This window comes from Lactuca saligna, chromosome 5, assembly GCF_052625555.1.
Source record: "Lactuca saligna cultivar CGN05327 chromosome 5, ASM5262555v1, whole genome shotgun sequence".
Taxonomy (NCBI): domain Eukaryota; kingdom Viridiplantae; phylum Streptophyta; class Magnoliopsida; order Asterales; family Asteraceae; genus Lactuca; species Lactuca saligna.
In genome coordinates, this window is record NC_136421.1 from 208,611,394 (window position 1) to 208,635,541 (window position 24,148).

At 32.6% G+C, this 24,148-nt stretch overlaps 2 protein-coding genes across 2 annotated transcripts; one reads left to right on the forward strand and one right to left on the reverse strand.

Annotated features, from left to right (window-relative positions):
• The first annotated feature begins 1,262 nt into the window (after positions 1 to 1,262).
• Positions 1,263 to 13,517, forward strand: LOC145046184 (uncharacterized). The gene is made up of 13 exons (XM_078994489.1): positions 1,263 to 1,329; positions 1,382 to 1,438; positions 1,778 to 1,888; positions 8,476 to 8,607; positions 8,726 to 8,806; positions 10,019 to 10,281; positions 10,711 to 10,720; positions 10,802 to 10,949; positions 11,104 to 11,521; positions 11,626 to 11,881; positions 12,167 to 12,189; positions 12,423 to 12,476; positions 13,032 to 13,517. The coding sequence occupies exons 1-13, from the start codon at positions 1,263 to 1,265 to the stop codon at positions 13,515 to 13,517; spliced, it is 2,106 nt and encodes a 701-aa protein (XP_078850615.1).
• Positions 13,518 to 23,290: 9,773 nt separating this feature from the next.
• Positions 23,291 to 23,840, reverse strand: LOC144997222 (uncharacterized). Its single transcript, XM_078957077.1, has one exon. The coding sequence runs from the start codon at positions 23,780 to 23,782 to the stop codon at positions 23,375 to 23,377; it is 408 nt and encodes a 135-aa protein (XP_078813203.1). The 5' UTR covers positions 23,783 to 23,840; the 3' UTR covers positions 23,291 to 23,374.
• Between the last annotated feature and the right edge of the window lie 308 nt (positions 23,841 to 24,148).

The following is a 24,148-nucleotide window of genomic DNA, read 5'->3' on the forward strand; positions in this document are numbered from 1 at the left end:
GTGGAATAGTTTAAGCAAGTAGGGTATCGAACACAGGGAACGGCAAATTAAAAATAAAAACTAATTCTATCTAAATTATTTAATAAGTAAAGGGTTTTCTCTAGTTTTACAAGACTAGAAACTTACTAACTATTACTTAATATAAAAACTAGAAAAACAAAGAATTAACTAGATTCAATAATACGAAGGGAATTCTGTTTAGTTCAACTCAATTGATCCTATGGTTGATTTCAAGGTAATAGTGCAATGGATTAATTCGTTTGTTGGTTACCGATTCAAGTGATTAGGTTCGCGTTCACTACACTTATCCTTAGCAAATAAACTAACTTAAACAGTGATCAGTTGTCTAATTCAATTTAGTTCACTAGATTAATTATTCGGATTACTTTAGACTCACAATAGTTAATCAATTTGGTTTTAATTAACTTCTTGTTGATGGTCATCACACAAGCTTGCACATAAATTTACTTCATTTTCTTATTAATCCTAGTTTCATGTTCATTAATCCTAGACATATAGCAAAATAGTCACAAGATATATGAGGTTAATAATCAAACGATGTTCATACTATTTAATTACCTTCCTATTAACAGAAAATTAATTATCATGCATACACAAGGTTCTTTAGCAAGCTAAAATAACAAATAAATCACCAATATTGAATTAATCATACCAATAATCAAACCATAGTCTCAATTTTGTATCCCCAAACAGAAGTTTAAGAGTTTTAGCTCATGATTGAAGTAAATAACAGCACAAAAACGAATTCTAATTGTCTAACCATAGTGGAAAACAAAAGATTAAGTATAATGATGGAATTTGCCTCAAATCTCCTTCGGGATTGAATTGTAGCTTCTATCTTCGTCTTCTAGGGTTTCTCTAGCCTCTGAATCACAGCTAATTACTCCAGAATTATCCCAGAAGTTTTTTTCCTCGATCTGAGAAGTTATCTATATATTTGCGTATCGACTCGTCGAGTCAGGTGGTGACTCGTCGAGTCTATCTCACAATATCCGTATACGATAAGCATCTGGGTTCCCGAGTCATTATCCTCACTTGGACTCGCCGAGTAGTCGATTCTACTCGCCGAGTAAGTGTTATTTTTGGTGTTTTTCTTCTTTATCCAATTCCCGAACTCCTAACCGCTTCTCCTACTTCGTTTTGCTTCCGAGCTTCATTTTTGGACTGAAAATACAAATTAAACACTTTTAAGTACCTAACCAGATAACATTTCAAACTAAGCCTATTAGGAGCCAAGTTGAATGAAGCTCGGAAGCAAAAGGAAGCAGGTGAACTACCCTTTACTTGATGCTTTTTTTGGTCGTTCATGTACACTCTTCTTTCAACCTTAATTTCTATGATTTCTTTCTTTCAAATGTAGCTATCAACGATGTGGATTCCAAAAAACAGTGGGAACCCACCGCATCTACCAAAGAAGGTCATACAAACCCTTATGTTTCTATGATTGCTTTATAGTTGCTTCTAATTTTGATTACTTTTCTATTGTTTTCTACTTTTTTTAATTGCAACCAACAATGATACAGATTCCAAAGACAAGTAGGAACCCCTCACCTCTCCGAAAGAAGGTCACACCAACATCAATACAATTTGATTAATTGGGTTTTTTTAGGCTTTTTTCAAGATCTTCTCAATTTGAAAACCGGAAAGCAAAAGAAAAGTGATCAAAATATTTACTCTTTACAAATTCAGATATATACTCTTTAAATGAACCTTATATTGATTTATAATTGATAAATTGGTGCTCATTACTTTTCAGAAGAAATTCTTGATATTTGGGATGAAGAAGCATATAATTTTGTTTGTTTGATCGTTCTTTCTTCTATTCTAAATCATATGATGACAAATTCTTCTATGATGCTTGCAATTGGTACAAAATGTCTGTATTGCCACAAAACGTTTCTTTTTCTTCGGTTTCAACCATTTGATCATGACAGCTTTCGATTGATTGCAAGGACCTTCAGTGGGAAAACCGAGTAAACGACCATCAATAATGTCTATTTTCCTAAAAACAAGGTGAATTTGCAAAAAAATAATAATAATAATAATAAAATAAAAATAAAAAATAAAATAAAAGCCCTTCATTACTTATTGTGTTTTTAAATTGTATGATTTCGCTATATATGATATTCTACTTTCCTATTTTCTTAAAGATGATTGATGTGGAGTTTTTTCATTTCTTCTCTAATGGATGTTGAACATTTTCACGTGTCTTGAAGATGATTGACAATTTATGTGGAGTTTCTAGAAAATATTGTCTAAAGTAAATATTAAACATGAATAAGGGCACATAAAAACTTTCATCTTGCTTTTGTTGTGGGACATAAACGATGAAGATAAAAGATATTTGCGTATTTCTCATGTTCCATCTAAGAGTGAAGTTTTCAAGCAACTGGATCAACAATACCTCAGGCGACATGTTTTCACATGCCCTAGGAACTAGGGTAATATTACCTCAGGCGACATGTTTTCACATGCCCTAGGAACTAGGGTAATATTTTCAACTGCTTTATTTATAACCCGTGAAACCACAACTATAAAATTAATTAAACTTTAATAGTTAGAACACAAAATTATTAATCAATTATAATCGTTAATTTAAATAAATATGTGGAATTATATCACCTTATAATTTATATTAGTTTTATTTTAATTTTTATTCCATTGTTATTAATTTATTATAATTAAAATGAAAATTTTAAAATTTGAAATAGATAATTAATAGGTTGACAAGTGGCATGCATTAATTAATATGTTTAATACGGTGACACATGACAAAAAAAAAAAGAATAAAATGTGTATTAATTAGGAGGTTTAATATGATGACACATGTCAAAAGGAGATTAAAATTATTCTTTTATTAGAATACGGATATTTTCAATTGCTTTATTACATCTCCTACATAATAATTGAATGTTTTCTGCCATGTGTCACCTCCTCATTCAATACGACACATGACATTTTTATAATTTTTCAATTAACTTTAATTCCACTTGGCAAATTGTGGAGTTTTTGGTTTTTTATCAAATTGAAAAATATCAAATACTTTACTGCATTTTACACAAATAAAGGAAATGTGAATATCTCCTCCCGGTTTTTTGTGTTAATGAATACATTAAATCCAAATATATCTTCCTAAATTACATACACAACTTTCGGAAATTACCACTCAATTTCACGCTTATTCGCAGAAACTTATCAGATTTCAATTAAATCACAACTATTCTCCATATCCTTTCCAAATTCAATTTTGTAAAATATATACAACTACAATCTCATTCATATGTCGCGTTTTTATTGAGAGATTGAAGGTTTACAACATCACCACGTTCATCATCAAAGTCCATTATCACCAATATCTACTACATCATGTTAGCATATGTGGTGTTAGACACAATTAGTTTACAGCATCACGAAAATGTGTAACACCGTAAATTTCAAAACAAATTTTTCATAAAACATAATTCATTTAATATTCATAAAACAATAATATTTAATTATCCAATTCAAGTAAATACAAAATCCCAAGATCACAAATGTATAAACTCCGTGTGTGTGTACGGATCAAGCCGGCGCCTTCCTGCAGTCGTCACTAGTACCTGAAACAATAACATCAAACACTGTAAGCACAAGGCTTAGTGAGTTTCCCCAAAATACCATATATAACACATATTAGCCACTCGAGGCTATAACTCTGTGGGTCCGTGCACCCAAACTCTGTGAACCCTCAGGTTCTAACTCTGTAAACATGCACAACATAAATCACATAGAAATAATGCAGTACAACACATAACATACATATCATACAAATACTCTATCACATAACTCTGGTTACCTACTCAAGGTAAAGTATAGTGAGAAGACTCACCTCGCGTCTCGGTAAGTCGTGAATCCTGAAATTACTAGTGCTCGATCCCCTGAGCTAAAGTCCTCCTAAATCACAATACATCTCTAATTAACACTTTCCCAACTAAGGTTGACTACTCTTTAACAAGTCAACTTAGGTCAACGGTCAACGGTCAACTTTGACTGGACTCGGCGAGTGCACAATAGTGACTCGGCGAGTCTGAGCGTATACACTGATTTCCCTGAAATCCTCCCTTGACACGTCGAGTATCCTCCTAACTCGATGAGTTCCACCTGGCATGAGTTGTGGGGCCACCACGACTCAACTCGCTGAGTCTCAAGAACAACTCGGCGAGTCCAGCTTGACTCAGTCCACCTGTCCACTCTGATTTCCCCCTGACTCACTGAGTCCACCCTCCCCAACTCGGCAAGACCACTCGTTGTGTGGTCGGGCAACATTCATACTACTCGCCGAGTCTGTTCTTCGGACTCGGCGAGTCCGTGCCATGCAATGACTCAAACTTGCTCTTAAGGTCAGATCCAGTCCATTAACCCATAGATCCAGTCCTTCCAAGCTTATTTAGCACGTAAAGTCACTATCTTGATGCACATACAATCTCTATATGACCATAAATGATGTTTTTGTCTCAAAATACTACAACCCAAGGTCATAAACTCCATTGCTATTTCATAAAGCTTGAAGAATAAGGCTCTCTGGACCTCTATGGATCCAGATCCAGAGCCTCAACACAAGAAGGGAACTATTTGGCATCAAATCATCCCATAAATGTCCATAAGAAACCCTAGATCCCATTATACATCACAAAACAGAAAGTAATCCGAAATCATACCTCTATATTGATGATCTAAGCTTCAAATCCACAGAATAGCAACCTCCTTTGCTTTCTCTTGCCTAGAATCTTCTCCTTCTTTGCTAAATAACACACACAAGGGTCAAGAATGCTTCCTTTCTCTCTCAAAACGTTCAAGCACACAAGGGTTTCTCTCTAAGGGTTGGGTGAGCACAAATGAGGGCCATAAGGCCCTTTAAATAGACCGCAAACCCCATAAATTAGGGTTTCACCACACAGCGTGGACTCGCCGAGTCCACTCTTGGACTTGTCGAGTCCGGACGCGAACCCGTGCCCAAATCTGCGATCCTACTCGGCGAGTCTGGGCTCTAACTCGCCGAGTCCACTCACAATTTCCATAAATAAATCCAAAATAAATACCTGGAAATTCCGGGCTGTTACAAAATGATTTGATTCTTCTTTATTTGAACATTTCATGTTTTCGTCTTCTCCTTTTCATGATATGGTCGAATTGTATAGAGATTTATATACTCATTATTTACTTATGTTTCACTGCATATAAGTTGTTCGATTAAATGCCTCAAAGAAGTTTTTTTTTCCTGTCACACACCCTGCTGCAACTGTGATATGCAATTATACCAAATACCAGATTTTGTTTTTTTTTGAAGTTTCCATCTTCTACTCACAAGTTTGCAATTCTAAAACTTTGATTATACCAAATACTAGATTTTGTGCCTGTAGGATTCCATTCCAATGATCCGTGAATCCGAGACTTTATCCACTTTGTTTTGTATAAATGTGAATGATTAGGATTCCATTCCAGAGCATCCATATCCGTACCTGTCACTGGAGTCTCTCTGATGATCTGGAAAGATCCAGATCATCATCCAAGTATGATGATATATGGCTAGACTCAAGCTTATGAATGATAGTGATCATATTGAAAACCAGATTTTGTTATTTGGTTGTTTATTTGTGACAGCTTCCACTAAACAACAGTATTGTTTTCTTTGTGTTTGTTCTAAACAATATATGGTTTTGATCCATTTTTGTATATTGTTAGGGTATAAAAATGGTCAGATGAAGGTTGACCAAAATGTTCAAAATAACAATTTTTAGCAAAAATATTGTTTTGGCAAACAAATGCTCGATCAAAACAAAAAGTTTACCAAAAAAGCGTCTCAGTTGCCCCTAAATAACAAACCGAGGTCTATGACAATTAACATAACATACATTTAAAGAAAGGTTATTAAATAAAAGTAAAAAACACATGTCTAAATATTTTGTGGTCTGTATAGCTGGCCTTGAAATAATCTTTTTTTGTTTTTGTTTTTTCTTTTTTTTTTTATTTACAGTTTAAATGTTTAACATACATTTAAATATTGTCTCTTTTTTAACCTCCATCCTTGCTGATCACACAAAAAAAAAATGAACCATCTATCATTAACACTTTTATTTTTATTCAAATTCCTAACATTATTATTTGTTGTACACATTTTCCAAAATTGCCCTTTACATTTGAACCATCTTTTGTTAACACTTTAAGATCAAATCCTTCGGTGTAACTGTAAAATACACCAACTTTTTAGCTAATAAAAATACAATATTTTTGTATTATTAAGAATAAGATGAGAGTTGAAACTAAATCAATCCTAACAAAAACAGCTACTAGTCAGACATGGTTTAAAAAAAAATCCCAGCATAAACACTGAGCCCCAAAATGAAGAATAACCAACTAAAAGAAGGAACTTTGACCACCACCAACGAATTAGCACCATCCCATATTTGTTGCTAACTTTTGGCCTCTCCATTTATCATTATCATTAATAAAAAGCAAATTATACAACTAAATTTACTGAAAAAATCATAACCAAATCGGATAAACCCAAAAAAATGTTCTATTTTACTTTCTACTTACGCAATCCTTCGTAAAGTATTAATCCCTACACTTAACAATAAATCGGCCGGAGTGCTCATCAATCCCTCTATCCTCTTTGTCGTTGCTGAATCTGTGCTTTGTCGAATATTATTAGTAAAGTTTTTCTATCTTTCTTGCTCTCATTCTCACTCTGGCTCTTTATCTTTCTATTTCTCTCTCTTTTTCTTGATAAAGTGTAGGAATTTGAAAAGGTAAATGAAAACGTGTGAAAGTAAAACTAAACGCTGCTAAACCATTTATTTATTATCTGTTAATTTATGATTTTTTTTATTAAAACAAGGAGTGTGATGGAAAATGTTATAGAATACTCAATTTGCATTTTAATTTTATTTGCTAAAAAGTTATATATTTGATTGTTAGTTTTTTATATTTATTAGTTAGTGTTAAATAATTTGTAATTTCTTAATTGTTATCAGTATTACTATAATATTTGTAAAACAATTCAAGTAAAGTTAAAAGACAATTTCATAATACTTCAAAAACCTAAAAGATTAACCATTATTATTGTCACAAATGTAACAATATTTCGTATTAATTATTTTATTTACATTTTTAATATGCTTTAAATTTATACTATAATTTAAAATTTGGCTATGTTTTGAAATTTTGGTTTTCAACCTATGGTAAATTAGCTTGTGTTCAGAACAAAAATCATATCATTTGTCTTCATTTTCTATTTGTCTTTTTTCTGTTTTTGCATGAAATTAAGTAAAATATGGTGCTATTCGTAATATGATATCTACTACACCCTCTTCTTTATATACATTCTACCAAAATATGGTACTTTATAAAAGTACCATGATATTTATTTTGTTTCAATATTTTTAGAACCTGACCTGTTTAACAAAGATCTGTGAAAATGGATATGTTTTTAATCAAACATGATTATTTTTCGAACACTGTTTTGCCCTTATGTTTATTTTTCCAATTTTGATGTTCGATTCATTATACTAATTAGCTCATATATATTCACTTTTTTTTTTTTTTTTAAATATCTCCATCTTCGTAATTTTAAAATTTATACTTTAATGGAAATATGGTCAATATAATTTTTTAGTACACATAAATTGTTTTTGTTCTTAAGCTTCACGGACAATATGTATTCAAATGAACGTAAAGACGGATATAGAAAATTATATTTGGATCAAAGAAGATCCAATCTTATGTCTACCACGTCAATTGGTAATTATTTATATACAACCCAATTTACTTTTATTTTCAATCATGTTTTATATTTGACTTATGTTATGCAAATATTGTTTTATATTTTATGAGGTATTATATCCTATCATGTAATAACACATTCTTAATATTATATATTTATTGTAGGTATTCCTTGACAGCATTCACCATCTTCAACCAATTCTACATATATTCACATTGATAATGAAAATGTCAATCTAAATATATCACATATCAACATACAACTTTCCAATATACTTCAACTTTTAATATTAAAACTCCATTGTCTGTTGTTGTCAAAAAGAACAGAAAACTTAGAAAAATATATTTGGATAAGAAAATATCCAATCATTTGTCCACATATCAATGACACTTCTTTTTATTGCATTTTAAAGATATTTTATTTTATACACAATCTCTTGAATTTGAAATACCACTGCCTTTTACCTAGACTCTTGTATACATTACAATTTATATTTAATTAAAATATTATAATTTCACGCATAATAGACGATCAACATTTATTTCAATTTTTTTTACATTAGTATTTCATAAATCTCTTAGATACAATCTCCGATTATATCATTACCTTTATTTTTTATATTTTTCTTATTATATCTTAACTTAAAAAAAATGTTATATGTACTATAACTTATATATTCTTTATTTTTTTTACAGTCATTTCTAATATAACTACCAACATTCAAACATCATCATCAAGCAAGTTTGCATATCATGGTGGTAACAATGAAAATGGCACCCCGACTTCATCATATGGATATCAACAAACAAGTGTCCAATCAACTTCCAGTATTTATATCGAGAGTCCATTATCACACAACACCAAATAAATATTATGTTCTTATATGTGTTTCTTTATTGGTCCAAAATTAATACAAATTTATATTAACTTATATTTTAATTATAGGTAATAATGGTCTTCATCAAGAATGTTTTGAAGTTGCTTCTAATTTTACTACAAGAACTTTGTTATCTAACATTTCCAATGGTATAACTACGTTTTTATCCGACTTATTGTTTCTTACTATATATGGTATACATATTATTATAATATGTATGCATTTCTTATTTTTATTTATTTTATTTTTATCTATTTACTTTATAAATTTAATACTAAATATCATACTTTTAATTTCAGTAAAAGGAGAATATTATATCTTGTCTTGTGACATGAGATACGAATTCATCTTCAATCACTCGAAACTATTCCAACAATTTATCATGCAGAAATATAAATAAAAAATGAAGTTTATAAATACAGCTCGCATACCCATTTTCGACCTAACATCAGAAGAATAGTTACGTGATAAACAAATTTGTTAACAATTAAAGTCAAGTGCCGCAAAAGGTAAGTTTTAATTTAAATTTATCGTTGCCCTTTCTTTATAAACTATTACTCATCTCAATGTTATTTTATTTCAAACTTTTACATTTTTATTAAACATATTACTTGAACCATGGTTATCAGACTTTTGTGTGTACGATGTGTCATGCACAGTTATGGAGGGATGAAGCACGTAAAGGCAATACTTCTACAAATAAAACTTCTTTTTCCCATTGTTGTGGCAAGGGAAAGGTCGAGTTTCCTCAATTAAAAGAACCGCCTATAAATTATGAAAATCTCTTTCATTATGTTGATCCAAAAGGAAAATTTTTCATGAAGATCATTCGTCGATTCAATTCGATGTTTTCATTTACTTTAATGGGTGGAAAAGTTGATTCTTCAATTAACAAAGGCAATGCTCCATATGTTTTCAAACTTAGCGGTCAAAATTACCATTGCATGGGAAGTCTTCTACCTATAGATGGATCAAAACCAAAGTTTTAGCAATTATACATATACAATACTGAAAATGAAGTTTCAAATAGACAACATGCTTTCAAGTATTTCTTTATACATTTTTTTTATACACCATTACTTTTATATATTTCTTATAATTATTTAGTAGCTAAATTTTACATATAATCTTTATTGTTAACAGTACACAAAAAGGAGGGTTCACATTAACTTCTCATTCTTTTGATATCAAAATTATATGCTTTTTGAAGGACATGTTGGATTCAACAAATGAGTTGGTTAAGTGTTATAGAATGATCAAAGATTATTTTAATGAAAATCCTCATATAGATTCAAAGTTACGTCTTATAGGAAGAAGGTAGCAAGATGGAAGGACATATAACTTACCCTTTGCTTCTGAAGTTGCTGCTTTACTTATTGGTGATATTGGTGATGCAATTGATAATAGAGATATCATCGTAACATCTAAATCAAGAAGTCTACAACGTATAAACGAATTACATCCTTCTTACCTTGCTGTTCAGTACCCACTACTCTTTCCATATGGGGATGATGGATATAGAGTTGGCATCCCTCACAGAGATTTTGATGATTCAACGAATAGCAAACGTTGTAACTGTACAATGAGAGAATTATTTGCTTACAGAATTCAAGATAGAGTTAATGTTTTTTCATTAATTCTGAATTCAAGAAGGCTTTTTCAATAAATTTTTGAAACTGGGAGACTATATTACATACTTAATCAGCAAAAAGTTCTTACATGTGAATCGTATTAAACATTACGAAACGTACAAAGTGATGGTGGTACTGATATTTCCAATATTGGAAAACGTGTTATCTTGCCTTCTTCATATACAGGCGGTGCACGCTACATGATGAAAAACTATTTAGATGTCATGTAGCTTTGTAAGTGGTTTGGATACCCAGATTTTTTCATAATCGTAACATGCAATCCAAAGTGGCCTGAAATTAAAAGGTTTCTTGCTGACACCACACTTAATCCCAAAGATAGGCCCGATAGCCTTTCCAAATTATTCAAAATCAAGTTGAATTCTTTGATTAAAGACTTAAAGAAAAATGTGTTATTGTGCCAGGTCCAAGCAGGTACCTTATAATACAACAATGCTTTTATCATTATTTATTTTTATTATATTATAATATTATATATATTTTAATAATTTACAGTTGTTTATATTTTGGAGTTTCAAATGCGTGGTCTGCCTCATGCACATATATGTTTATTCATGCATTCTGATTACAAACTCCTTACTACTGGACATATTGATCGAGTTATTTCGGCTGGAATTCAAAACAAAAAAGATGATCTCGAATTGTATGCACTTGTCAGTGAGTTTATGATGTATGGTCCATGTGGTTCTGATAATCCTAAATGCCCATGCATGAGTGATAACAAGTGTTCACAAAAATTTCCCAAATTCATTCTTAGAAAATACATCAGTCGATTCAAATGGTTATCCTATATATAGGAGACGTAATGATGGATCTTTTGTTGAAAAGTCTGGTGTTAGGTTAGACAACAGAAGTGTGGTTCCATATCACAAAGCCCTTTTGAAAAGATATCAGGCTCACATTAATATTGAGTGGTGCAATCAAGCGGCTTCCATCAAATATTTGTCTAAATATATTAACAAGGGTCCTGATCGGGCTACTGTTGCAGTTGTACAAAACAATGGAGATGATAATGATGATGCGTCCGTTAATGAAATACAAAACTACCATGATTGTAGGTATTTGTCTGCATGTGAATCCTCATGGCGTATATTTGGATTTGATGTTCATTACAGATATCCTTCTGTTGTAAGGCTTCTGTTCCATCTTCATGGAAAACAAAATGTTGGATGTGGAGCAGATGATGATATTGAAGATGTCCTCAACAAACAGTATGTTTCTTCTTCGATGTTCTTATCTTAGATGAGCTATAACGAACATAATGTTGATGTACGAGAAATTTCTTATGTTGAGTTCCTACAAAATTTGTATGGAAACAGGTAGATCGTTGTTGGGAGCCAAGAAAACAAGGGGTTTCTATTAGGAGAATTCACATAGTTTCGCCTAATCTAGGTGAAGCATATTTTTTGAGTATTCTTTTAAATAAAGTTAAAGGTCTGAAATCATTTGAAGATATTCGTAAGGTTAATGGAAAAGTTTTTCCTGCTTTTAGAGATGCATGTTATGCGCTTGGACTTTTAGAAGATGATAGAGAATATATTGATGCCATCGAGGAAGCAAGCCATTCAGGATCTAGTTATTATTTACGGTTTCTATTTGCACCTATGCTAAAGTCAAATAGTTTGTCTAGACCATATTATGTCTGGGAAAATACTTGGCAATACGTATCTGATGGAATTCTCTACAGTCAATGAATAAGATTAAAGACTCCAGGTATTATTATTTTTTCCATTATTTACTTTACACACATTATATATATATATATATATATATATATATATATATATATATATATATATATATATATATTCACATGAATAATTATACAATTATTTTTAAATTAACTTTGCTTTTGTATAGGTTTATCACATAATGACGACCAGGTTAAAAACTTGATGATATATGATATTGAAAAAATTCTACTCCAAAATAGTTCAAGCCTCAAAGATTTTGTTGGGATCCTCTACCCTTATCATGATTTATTATCTTCTACAAATAATTGTTTAATTACTAAGGAGCTAGATTTTGATATAACGATTCTACAAAAAGAATCTTATCAACTACTTGAATCATTAACAGTTGAACAATGATCAAATTTTTGATGAAATCATGACAGATGTTAAACAGAAAAAAGGATGAGTGTTTTTTGTTTATGGCTATGGAGGTACTGGTAAAACTTTTTTTGGAAGACTTTATCTGCATCTTTAAGATCTAAAGGTGATATCGTCTTAAATGATGTTTCAAGTGGTATTGCTTCATTGTAACTAACCGGAGGTAGAACAACACACTCACGCTGTATAATTCCTCTAAATCTTACAGAGGATTCTTTTTGTTCTTTTGCACCAGACTGTGATGTAGTCAAATTGTTAAAAAAATAAATAAATAAATAAATAAATAAATAAATAAATAAATAAATAAAAAAACATCATTGATTATATGGGACGAGACACCTATGATTCATAAGCATGCATTTGAATTCTTGGATCGTTCTTTGAAAGATATATTCACTTATGATCTTTGTACCAACTCAAAATTGCTGTTTGGAGGAGATTTTAGACAAATTCTACCTGTTATTCCTAATGGAAGCAGGCAAGAGATTGTCAATGCTTCATTATGTTCCTCTTACATTTTGTTAAATTGCAAAGTGTTAACATTGACAAAAAAAATGTGAGGTTAAGTGTTCTTGCATCCAATATTCAAGAAAACGACAATTTTTTCAAAATAGATTTTGGATATAGGAGATGGAAAGGTTGGTGGTTTAAATGATGGAGAGGTAATTATTGATATTCTTGATGATCTTCTCATTGTTGATTCAACTGATCCTATTGGTTTGTTAATTGAATTTGTATATCCTTCTATTGTTGAAAATGCCAAGAATCCAATTTATTTTCAAGAAAGAGCGATCCTTGCACCGAAGAATGAAGCCGTTCAAGAGATTAACGAGCGTTCCTTAAAATTATTTTCCAGGAGGTCAACACAGGAATATTTAAGTTCAAATAGTCTTTCACATGCAGATTTTGTTCACGATGAAATTGATGAAACTTTATACTCCCCTGGTGTTCTAAATGGTCTTAGACATTCAAGTATGCCAATCCATAAGTTGGTATTAAAATTCGGTGTTCCGGTTATGTTATTAAGAAATATTGATCAAAAATCTGGATTGTGCAATGGAACAAGGCTACGGGTTATTGCATTAGGCAAACATGTATAGAAGTTGAGATAATATCTGAAAGTAATATCAGAAACCGTACGTTTATTCCAAGAATGTCTTTGATCCCTTAAAATAAAATGATTCCTTTCATATTTCAAAGACGAAAATTTCCGCTAGCTATATGTCTTGCAATGACAATAAATAAAAGTTAATGACAGTCACTATCGAAGGTGGGGTTGTTTTTTAGACAACCTATATTCACTCATGGACAGTTGTATGTTGCATTGTCAAGAGTGAAGAGCAAATATAGATTAAAAATATTAATTTTAGATGGAGATGGTAAACTTACCAATACGACATCTAATGTTGTACTCAAAGAAGTTTTTGGAAATTTGTAATTCATAAAAATAAGTCTCAATATTTCAATGATTGTTTTTATTATTCTACATTATCTTACCTACTTATTCATCATTTTGTTTTTATATATTTAGCAATTTTTATATAACTAATGTTTAATGTTTGTAACATTATTGTCATCATCATTTTATAAATACGTACGTTTTATTTTATTTCTTTATATTTCGAAATAGTTAATTTATTATTTTTATATTTTTGTCTTTATGCAAAATTAATGCTAAAAAACATGTAATGTTTACCAAAATATATTAATTTGTTTTTTTGAAAAAAAAAATATTGTGTATTACATGTGTCTCACACCTAGTACCTTAATTAATAGTAGTATTAATAAGGGTTTAGGTCATTTTTGGTGACTTAACTTTTGGTTTTATGCTCATTTGGTCACTTAACTCTTTTTAAGTTTTGAAAGGTCATCAAACTTTTGGCTTTGTGCTCATTTAGTCATTTAACTTTTGTTTTGGTCACATTTAGTCACCAAACTTTTAAAATTGTGCTCATTTAGTTACTAAACTTTAAAAAAAAAAAAAAAAGTTTAGTGACTAAATGAACACGGTTTTAAAAGTTAGGTGACTAAATGAGCACAAATCTAAAACTTAGGTGACGAAATGTGACCAAACCAAAAGTTAAGTGACTAAATAAACACAAAGTCAAAAGTTTAATGATCTTTTAAAACTTAAAAATAGTTAAGTGACTAAATGAGTACAAAACCAAAAGTTAGATGACCAAAAATGACCTAAACCCTATTAATAAATAATCGAAGTTATTAAAATACCCACAAAAAGTAACATTTTCCATCATTTTTTCCTTTACTACTTTCTGATAGATGGCTTACTTCAAGGTTTTTTTTATTATTATTATATATATTTGGGAGGTATGTGGAAACAACAACTGACATGGGTATTGCAAAAAATTTGAAAGTATAAAAATAAAGTAAAATGCTAATACATGAATAACAGAAAGTACATTGCTATTTTGTTCATTTTTAGACCTTAATGTCATGAAAACTTGCTAAATAAACGACACAAGTTATATATATATATATATATATATATATATATATATATATATATATATATACACATATATATATATATATATATATATATTTAAGAATTTAAGTCTCATATTCAACATTGAACTATTTTTTATATAACTGTGGGGAAGTTGATTTCAGTTTTTATGTTACATATTTAATCATTTATATGAAAAAAAACAAGTTGAGTATTTTGGTTTCCTTTACGAAAAAACACATATTTCATATAGCAGCAGGAGGAATTGTATATGGAAAGGACTTAAGCGGTACAGGGATTAAATTGATGTATTTTGTAAAATTTGTTATTTGGAATGTAAGGGTAAACGTTCATTTACTGTCATTCGACGGTTTTTTTTGTCTACAAGAAAAACAGATTTTGTGTATACAATACTTTATCTAGATAGAGAATTTATCAAATTTACAGGCATATGTAATGATTAAACTTACAGATTGTTCTCTTCATGACTTACAAGGCGATGTTGGCATTATGGAATGTGCTTTTGTATCTTCTCAGGTATAAAACTACTATAATACCACCCGTCCCACATTATTACAACTAATGAGCTTCATTGGTTAAGCATTTTTGACTTAATGGATTAAGCCAAAAGAACCTAACCTAATGTATCAACACACCAACCATTGTTTACTTTCGGTAAATTATAGGTTTCCTACAAGAATATACAATGTTCTCAGCTATCTGGTGGAATTTCTATATCAGCAAAGTCTTATTCTGGACATGGAAAATAAGGCGTTCAAACAATTATTAGAGAGTTTAGCTGATGGGGGTATTTTGGTAGTTTGAAAAAGAAAGAACGATATTGAATTGAATTCCTTCCACCCTCCCTTAGGAATATTGTAACACCGGATTCCTGGTACGATTCCTGTTTATGTATTTTTCGCATTTTGCCTTGGACTCGGCGAGTTGGGACGAGTCGGGTCCCAGACTCGGTGAGTCCATGCTGGACGAGTAAAACCCTAATCAGGGTGTTTGCACCCTATTTAAACACTCTAACTCGGCCTCGCTTGTCCCTAACACTTCCAGAGAGATGTAGAGCGAAACCCTAGCCCCCATATTGTTCTTGTGAGTGATTTTTGGCTTGGTGAAGGAAGTTTGGGGCTTAGAAGAAGAAGGAGGAGGTTGAAGAGTGCAAGGAGGGGAATTAGATCCGAAACCTACACTCTGAAGAGCTTCCATTCAAGTAGAAAAGTTCATACCTTGATCATTAGTTCAATAGATCCCCTTTTTGTCCCTAAACGATGGTTTTCAAGCCCTAAAACATCAAACTCCATGTAATTATGCTCTATGTTCTCAAAGGGCTTCAGATCTGGACCTTATGGACACCCTAGAAGTGTAAAGTCCCTGTGGTTGAAGTGATTGAGGTCCCTATTGAGTGTATGACCTCCTAAAGAGCTTGGAATTGCCTTTTTGAGCTCATAGGGCCATGCATGCACGTAAAGTTTGCAACTTTATGTGATAAGCATACCCCAGTAGCTTAGAGCTATGGTTTGGAACCGTTGCATGTCTCAGATTTGATCTGTATGGGAGGAGGGTTGAAGGGACTCGGCGAGTTCCAAAGTAGACTCGGTGAGTTCTATGAAGATGGTCTTAGACTCGGCGAGTTGGATGAACAACTCGGCGAGTCCGATGAACAACTCGGCGAGTCCTTTGATGATTGCCTGAAACATAGCGAATTGTTCTCGGACTCGGCGAGTCGGTCTGATCGTCCCAAGTAGTGAGTTAAGGGTGACTCAGTGAGTGGGAAGAGGGACTTGATGAGTTAATTCTGGGATAGTAGGAGAGGGACTCGGCGAATCCGTGCCATGACTCAGCAAGTCCAGTCAACTGGAAGTTGACCTTGACCAAGGAGTTGACCTTGGACCAGGGGTAGGTCAGTCTTTTGACCTAAGGGTATTTAGGAGTGACTAATATGTGTTTATGGATTTATAGCTGGAGGATTGCCGGTGCAGCAGTCAGTCGTCTAGCAAGTAGACTTTCAGCAGCTACTTTTCGATGTGAGTTACCTTCCTGTAGCGGTGGGTCTAAGGCCACAATACCGGCCCACCAGTAGGATTTGTATGTTAGATGATTGTCTTTGTGATATTCATCTAGGTTTGCTACTACTTGATATGTTTATGTGCTAGCATATTATGATGTTATGTGAGAGTGGTAGTAGGGGTGAAATAGTCGTTGGTTACCAGTCGATAGGACTGAAGGGGTAGTTTAGTACTCAGCCATGCTAGCCAGATTATGATATGTGTGATATGATATTATGTGGCAGTATACGGTCGAAAGGACTGAAGGGAAGGCTAGCACCTAGATATACTAAGCAGTATCCGATCGAAAGGACTGAAGGGGAGGACAACACCCAGATATGCTAGGCAGTATCCGGTCGAAAGGACCGAAGGGGAGGCCAGCACCCAGATATGCTAGGCAGTATCCGGTCGAAAGGACCGAAGGGGTAGGTCGGCCACCCAGATATGCCTGACAATATTTGTATGTTATGTAGTTGTATGGTATGTGGTACGATGGAGGAACTCACTAAGCTTCGTGCTTACAGTTTACAGTTTTGTTTTCAGGTACCTCTTCTTTGAAGGGGAAGGAGATGGCGCAGTAGCGGCACATCATACACGCACATTGTTTTCCGCACCATGAGTTATTATGGGATTTTGTACTCTGACATTATGGTTGTTTTTATGTTTTGGTTTTCAGACACAAAATATGTTTATGAAATGATAGAATCAAACGATGTTTATTCACAAATGTTTTCCAAAGTATTAATTTAAAAATGAAATTTTTGGACGTGAAAATTAGGTCGTTACAAATATTGAAGGAATCTTATGTATTATGTATTGAAGTTAATATGAAGTGTGAAACTTTTGATCCTGATGTTGATGCTCTACTACCTATTTAGGGTTTTGATAAACGATACAAATAAACCTGCAAAAAAAGCTCTAACCCATGTGAAGCATGGGTCTCGCCCCTAGTTAAAGATAAAGGTTGGGTTGTTTCTATTTCTAATATTTCGGCCACACGTTATCCACATCAACAGATCACACTCGATAGTGAACATTATTGTCTCGAGAGTTTTAGCAATACACAATCAAGAAACGCACAACAATTTTGACATGATTTGAAAGGGCACTATGCAACACTCAAGTTACAATGACGACAACGACAAAAGTAATTTTTTCCGTTTTTTATATATATATATTTTTACATTTATTATTTAAAAATTTAGAATTTTTTGTATTCAATAATTAAACTATGATGTGAAATTTTTTAAGGTGATGGAGTGGTGGATCGTACTCGTAAGGTCGACTAAAGTGGTGTCATGGGTGTCGAGCTCCACCTAAGCCTTCTCCTTTGCAAATCATTTGCCGAGGAAAGAGACATGATAGAAGATACTGAGAATTGCAAAAAGAAACGAGCATGCCAAGCACCCGATATGGTGCTTGTCGAGCCATTCCAACTAGCGTAAACAATGGGGAAGTTATAATGATATGATGTTGAATTGACATAACTTTTGGGGTAATTAGATACCACATGGCCTACTGTTCACAAAGTAATTTTAGAAAAGTTCATAGAAACCAAGTTATAGATTATGAAGTAAATTACATGCATCGTCCCTCCTGCAAGCGGCAAAACCTTCCGTCCCTATTTTTGATAACTAATTCGGACTGTCAATGTATATTTTTTTTTTCACCCAAGCCGGGCCGTCCATGTGGACATAAAATGACTATTTTGCCCTTAATAATTTATTTTTTTACTTTTATTTTGTTTGTTTATCATTTTTAGATTAAATAAATAAAAATATACACCCCAACCCATCCCTCCCCTTCCCTATCCCCAAGTTCGTCTTCCTCTTTCTCGTTGTGTCCTCTTCCGCTCCATCATTTCGACAAACATCATAAGTGGGTAAACAACACCACCAACGGTCAGCACTACCACCACCACATGAGCAAAACGAGCAATTATGGCGATCACTGTCATCTCTTGTTTCTCCATCGACTTTTTCGTTCTAGAGACCGTGATGACGGTGTTTGTTTTGCCATCATATTTGAGTCAATGAACGGAAGTAACATGTACTTAAATCATTAGGGTGGTGGCTGTAATAACATTTACTTTGGCAATGAATCAAATGATCCCGACGTCCGACCTCCACCATCTTAGTACCCATTTACATACTCCTCCATGTCGTCTGGTCCATAGAAACCCTAACCATGTGACAACCGGTGGAGCTCAATTTGAAATCCCCAAATTGAAATCCGTCATGAGACAAGTGACGGTTCGAAACCATAGGTGGCGTCCACCTAAGACAATGAAGGTGAAGGGTCGAAGAGGGAAGATCAGAGAAGGAGAAGGAGAAAGAAGAGGGCTATAGTCCATTGATGGTGGTAGGCATTGCTCCGGTGTTCTGACGACGTTCCGAGAGAAAGGGGAAATAGAGTAGGTAGTCGAAGGTGAAGAAGAGATTTTTGCTTAAGATGATGAGGCGGTGGTCATTAACGATGGTTGTCTTTGGCAGTGGTTTCGGTTTGGTAGGTGGTGATGATGATGTTTTTTTTTCAACTGTTTTGATAGGAAAAGGGGAAGATAGATATGTGGGTTGTAATTTTTTTTTATTATAAAATGAATTAAAAATAAAGTAGCAAAGGTAGTAGAGTCATCTAATATATGGTAAATGATGAAGTGTGTATATTTAAACCAACAACCAATGAAGCATGTAAGTTTAAAACATCTAAACCTAATTAATTCTTGAAGATAGACAAGAACATGTCTTTTGTCATCTCCTCCGGCTACCCAATGATAATTTTTGAAAAAGACGGCCGAGTTACCTTAAGAAGAAAGTAAATAAACAATTATAACTTTTAATTAATGTTTGTATTTTGTCATTGGGGATAATGACTTGAAAGGGTAACGAACTTTCGACTTTTGTCACATTTAGTCACTAAACGTTTTTTCGTTATCTATTTGCCATTGAACTATTGAAACTGCTCACATTTTACCCTTATGACGGGCTGTTACCGGTCATAAGGGTAAAATGTGAACAGTTTCAATAGTTTAGTGGCAAATAGATAATGAAAAAAAGTTTAGTGACTAAATGTGAACAAAATCGAAAGTTCGTTTCCCTCTAAAAAGTTCAATGACTAAATGTGAACAAACTTCCTATTGTATTATGTTTTAGCAAAATTATTTATTTTTGTTTAATTGTAGCAACATTTGTTGATGAAGAAATCTATGAAATAAAAAAACAAAATGTAACATCCGGATTTCCAGGTATCATCATTTATGTATTTTTCTTTTGAGTTAAGAAGAGAGACTCGACGAGTTGACGCCTTAACTCGTCGAGTAAGGTCGTGACTGATGACTCGGATTAATGAATGGACTCAACGAGTCGGTGAGGCGACTCGACGAGTCCGCGCTGTTGGCAGAAACCCTAAATCTTTGGGCTCGATCCATATTTAAAGGGACTTATGGCCTTCAATTGCTACTACCTTTCCCATAAGTGAGAACCCTAGCGAGCTTGAGTGTGTAGAGTGAGAGGAAGAGCTATCTTGAGCTTTTTGGTGTGATAGATCTGGACCCTTCTAGGTTCAGAGAGCCAAGAATATGAAGCTTTAGTAGAGTAAACCTTGGGGTTCATAGTTAGGAAGCATTTATGGTATATATAGTTACTTTCATCTTACACATAGATATGAAGTATTTTATATAAATTACGTGCTACGTGTGCATATTATTTGAATACTTGTTGTCTATGCTGGATGAACGATTTTATACATGCTTTAAAAGATTTAAATGGTATATTTATTTTATATCTACAAATATGTTGTGGATGAAACATGGGTAGATGAAATAGTTGGTGTGTGATGAAATAAAATGATGAGATATAGGTGATGATAGAAAGGTGGTGATAATTAGGTAAATAGATGATGATTAATATGTGATGTAGGATGAAAGGAGATACCATAATCTTAACCAGCAATGTGGCAATGTAGTCATCTACCAGAGTATAGATGGCGACCACGGACTATTCTAGACAACCCAGTGGAAACACCAGCAGGCCCATAACCTGTAGGTGATGAATTACGAGTTCAGGCGATGTTGTAACTACGTATTCATGTGATGATACTCTAACCCCTTACTATGAATTACGAGTTCAGACTATGTTGTAACTACATATTCATGGGATGTTACAAATTTCGCATGCCAAACCAAGGGTCATAATTCACATCAGTGAGAATGGTCATTTTTTTGTAAAACCAAAATCAGATTAGAAATTTTGATTTTTTATTTAGGAAAATGTCAAACCATTGGTTTTTTACTTCGGTTTTGGTTTTTTGTTTTTTTTAAATATATTTTCAGGGTTTTGTTTTTTTGTTTTGTTTTGTTTTTTTTTTTTTTTTTTTTTTTTTTTTTTTTTTTTTTTTGTTTTTTGTTTTTTTGTTTTGTTTTGTTTTTTGTTTTTTTTTTTTTTTTTTTAATTTCATATATTTCTTCATCAACAAATGTTGCTACAATTTAACAAAAATAAATAATTTGCTAAAACATAATACAAGAGGAGGTTTGTTCACATTTATTCATTGAACTTTTTAGAGGGAAACGAACTTTCGATTTTGTTCATATTTAGTCACTAAACTTTTTTTCGTTATCTATTTGTCATTGAACTATTGAAAGTGTTCACATTTTACCCTTGTGACCGGTTGTTGCCGGTCATAAGGGTAAAATGTGAACAATTTCAATAGTTCAATGGCAAATAGATAACGAAAAAAAGTTTAATGACTAAATGTGACAAAAGTCGAAAGTTCGTTACCCTTTCAAGTCATTATCCCCTTGTCATTATCCCTTTGTCATTGGGTGCACGTCTTTAGTACCCAAGTTTTTATATAATTATTGGTGGCTAAACATTACACACCCCGACGTGCACAACCAGAAAGATTAGAACCAAACTAAAATTTACAAATAATTAAAAACCACAATCCAAATAAAGTCATCTTGAAAAACTACGATTTAGCTCTTTCTTTAAATAAATAAATAAATAAACAAAAAAAAAAGCCTACTTTATGATTTGTTTTCATTTTATACCGAAAACCATATTGTATCTTAATATAACTTTGTTTCTTTACCACATAAGTTTTTTGCTTGATCAATTATTTAAAATCTTGTTTTCATTGCACTATAATTACTAATGTTGTTATATATAAATTTCTAGATTGACTTTCGCTTTTATACAATGCTAAATTCACAAAAAAAAAAAAAAAAAAAAAAAAAAAAAAAAAAAAAAAAAAAAAGAAGAAGTTACAAGTGCATGTATTTTATTGCTATTTTTAATGCTTTATTCAAACATTAAAGAAAAATTAAATATTATCAAGTTTAAAGGATAGGTAGTTCAAATACTCGATTCGATAATCATATACGAATAATAAATACTCATATATGATTTATTTTCAACAAAACCTATATCTATATATGAATAAATCATATATGATTATTCCAATATCTCTATTCCCTTTTGATTATTCATATATGATTATGTAGTAATCATATATGAATATTTTTTTTTCAAGATCTCTATTTTTTAAAATCTCAAAGAAACCAGCATCAGATAATCTTTATGGGACAAGATTCTACAAAATGCAGTACAAAACTAAACATTCCATGATTACTTATTGATCATATAAGTTAAAAACAGAAACTTTTTAAAAGAAAAATGCCAACAACTACAACGGAAATGATTCAAGAAATGATCCATCATAAAATAAAAGGCTAAACCAAAAATTAGCAACCTACTTTCATTTATTTGTGTATTATATTATATATAGCATCCTACTTTTATTTCTTTCTAATACAATAACATTATACTTTATAGGGAAAATTACATAAAAACCATGTTTTGAGTAATTTTGCAATTTAACACTTATAATTTACTACATGTTTCCGAATTAACCATTTTGATATAACATGCTAAAAAATTACCCGTGAAACCTGAAACAATAGGATCAACTCAAATGGGTGAGAGATAAGTATGTGATCTATAACTATTGTGCTGATTTTAAGCTGTTTATAAGGCCAGATCCCTCCTGAATGCTATAAGCCACAATACTAATACTTTGAGATTCTTTCATTGCAAGACAGTTGCTTTTGATACTATTATTTATTATATTCTATATTGGTGCTTCTGATTCTTGTTGATATCAGCTGTGGACACTTATTCAAACATCTGGTGATGCATACAACAGAAACTCAATATAATTGCCTGTATGGACATTTTATCGAACATGTGATGGGCAATGATCAAATGGCACATGAAAAGTAATCAAAATTCGAAATTTATTCCAATTTACTGTGAATTGGAACAACACAACAAGTAAGTTATAGGTATCCTGATTCGTGAATGACGTTTTATATAAATCAGAGAAAGCGTGCTTGCGAAGTTCATGGAAAGTACTTGGGTCATGTACAGATGAATCAAACAACACAAACATAAACACCAAGAACAATCAGAAAAGTACCAAACAAAGTCAACCCAACTCGCGTCTCTTCACCGAGCAACATCCCGAACACGGCGGTGGCAGCGAAGGTCGTCGCATTGGTGACTGGAACAGCAAGAGAGATCGGTGTGTCACTTAGAATGGCGAAAAAGGTAGCGGAAGCAGATAGGTTTACGAGGAAAGGAACAGAGTATTGCCAGACTAAAAGGAGATTGAACCAGTCAATGAGGGTTTTGAGAATTGGGTTTTTGTGGGTTTTGCTTGATGATGATTTTCGCTTAAGAATCTGTTGGTCTGATATAAGTGCGCCTCGACGCATAAGGGCATTTGTGGCGCCCCAGATGAGGCCGACGGCTACCATCTTCTCGACGTCTCCGATCCCCATTCCGCCGTTTTAGGTTTCCTTGCGCGCATGGTGGATGAGAGAATCATTAGTCCAACTGTATATATTTACAAAATAGACTCTTGATTATTGCGTGCTTGTCAGATTTAAATGATTCGACTTTTTCTTAGCAAATGGACTACTGCCTCGCACCTCGATGCAAATATATATTAATATTTTACTTTTGAGTAAATTGTAAATATGGTTCATGCGGTACAATCAATGTTTTAAAATCCGGTTTACACCGGTTAGACCCAGAATTAGAGAGAAGAATGCTTGAATTATCATGGGTTTTATATTTTTGAACTGGTTCCCAACTTTACCGAACTACCCAACTAAGCTCACTGGAGCGTATCCTAGGTTCCCAAC

What these genes read in the sequence shown, in the direction of transcription:
- LOC145046184 (XM_078994489.1), top strand. Translation starts at nt 1,263, where the DNA reads ATGAAGCTCGGAAGCAAAAGGAAGCAGGTGAACTACCCTTTACTTGAT. An exon ending in TGCTTTTTTTGGTCGTTCAT is followed by an intron (nt 1,330 to 1,381) that starts GTACACTCTTCT and finishes TTTCAAATGTAG; the next exon opens with CTATCAACGATGTGGATTCC. An exon ending in AAGTGTCCAATCAACTTCCA is followed by an intron (nt 8,608 to 8,725) that starts GTATTTATATCG and finishes TTTTAATTATAG; the next exon opens with GTAATAATGGTCTTCATCAA.
- LOC144997222 (XM_078957077.1), bottom strand. Translation starts at nt 23,782, where the DNA reads ATGGGGATCGGAGACGTCGAGAAGATGGTAGCCGTCGGCCTCATCTGG.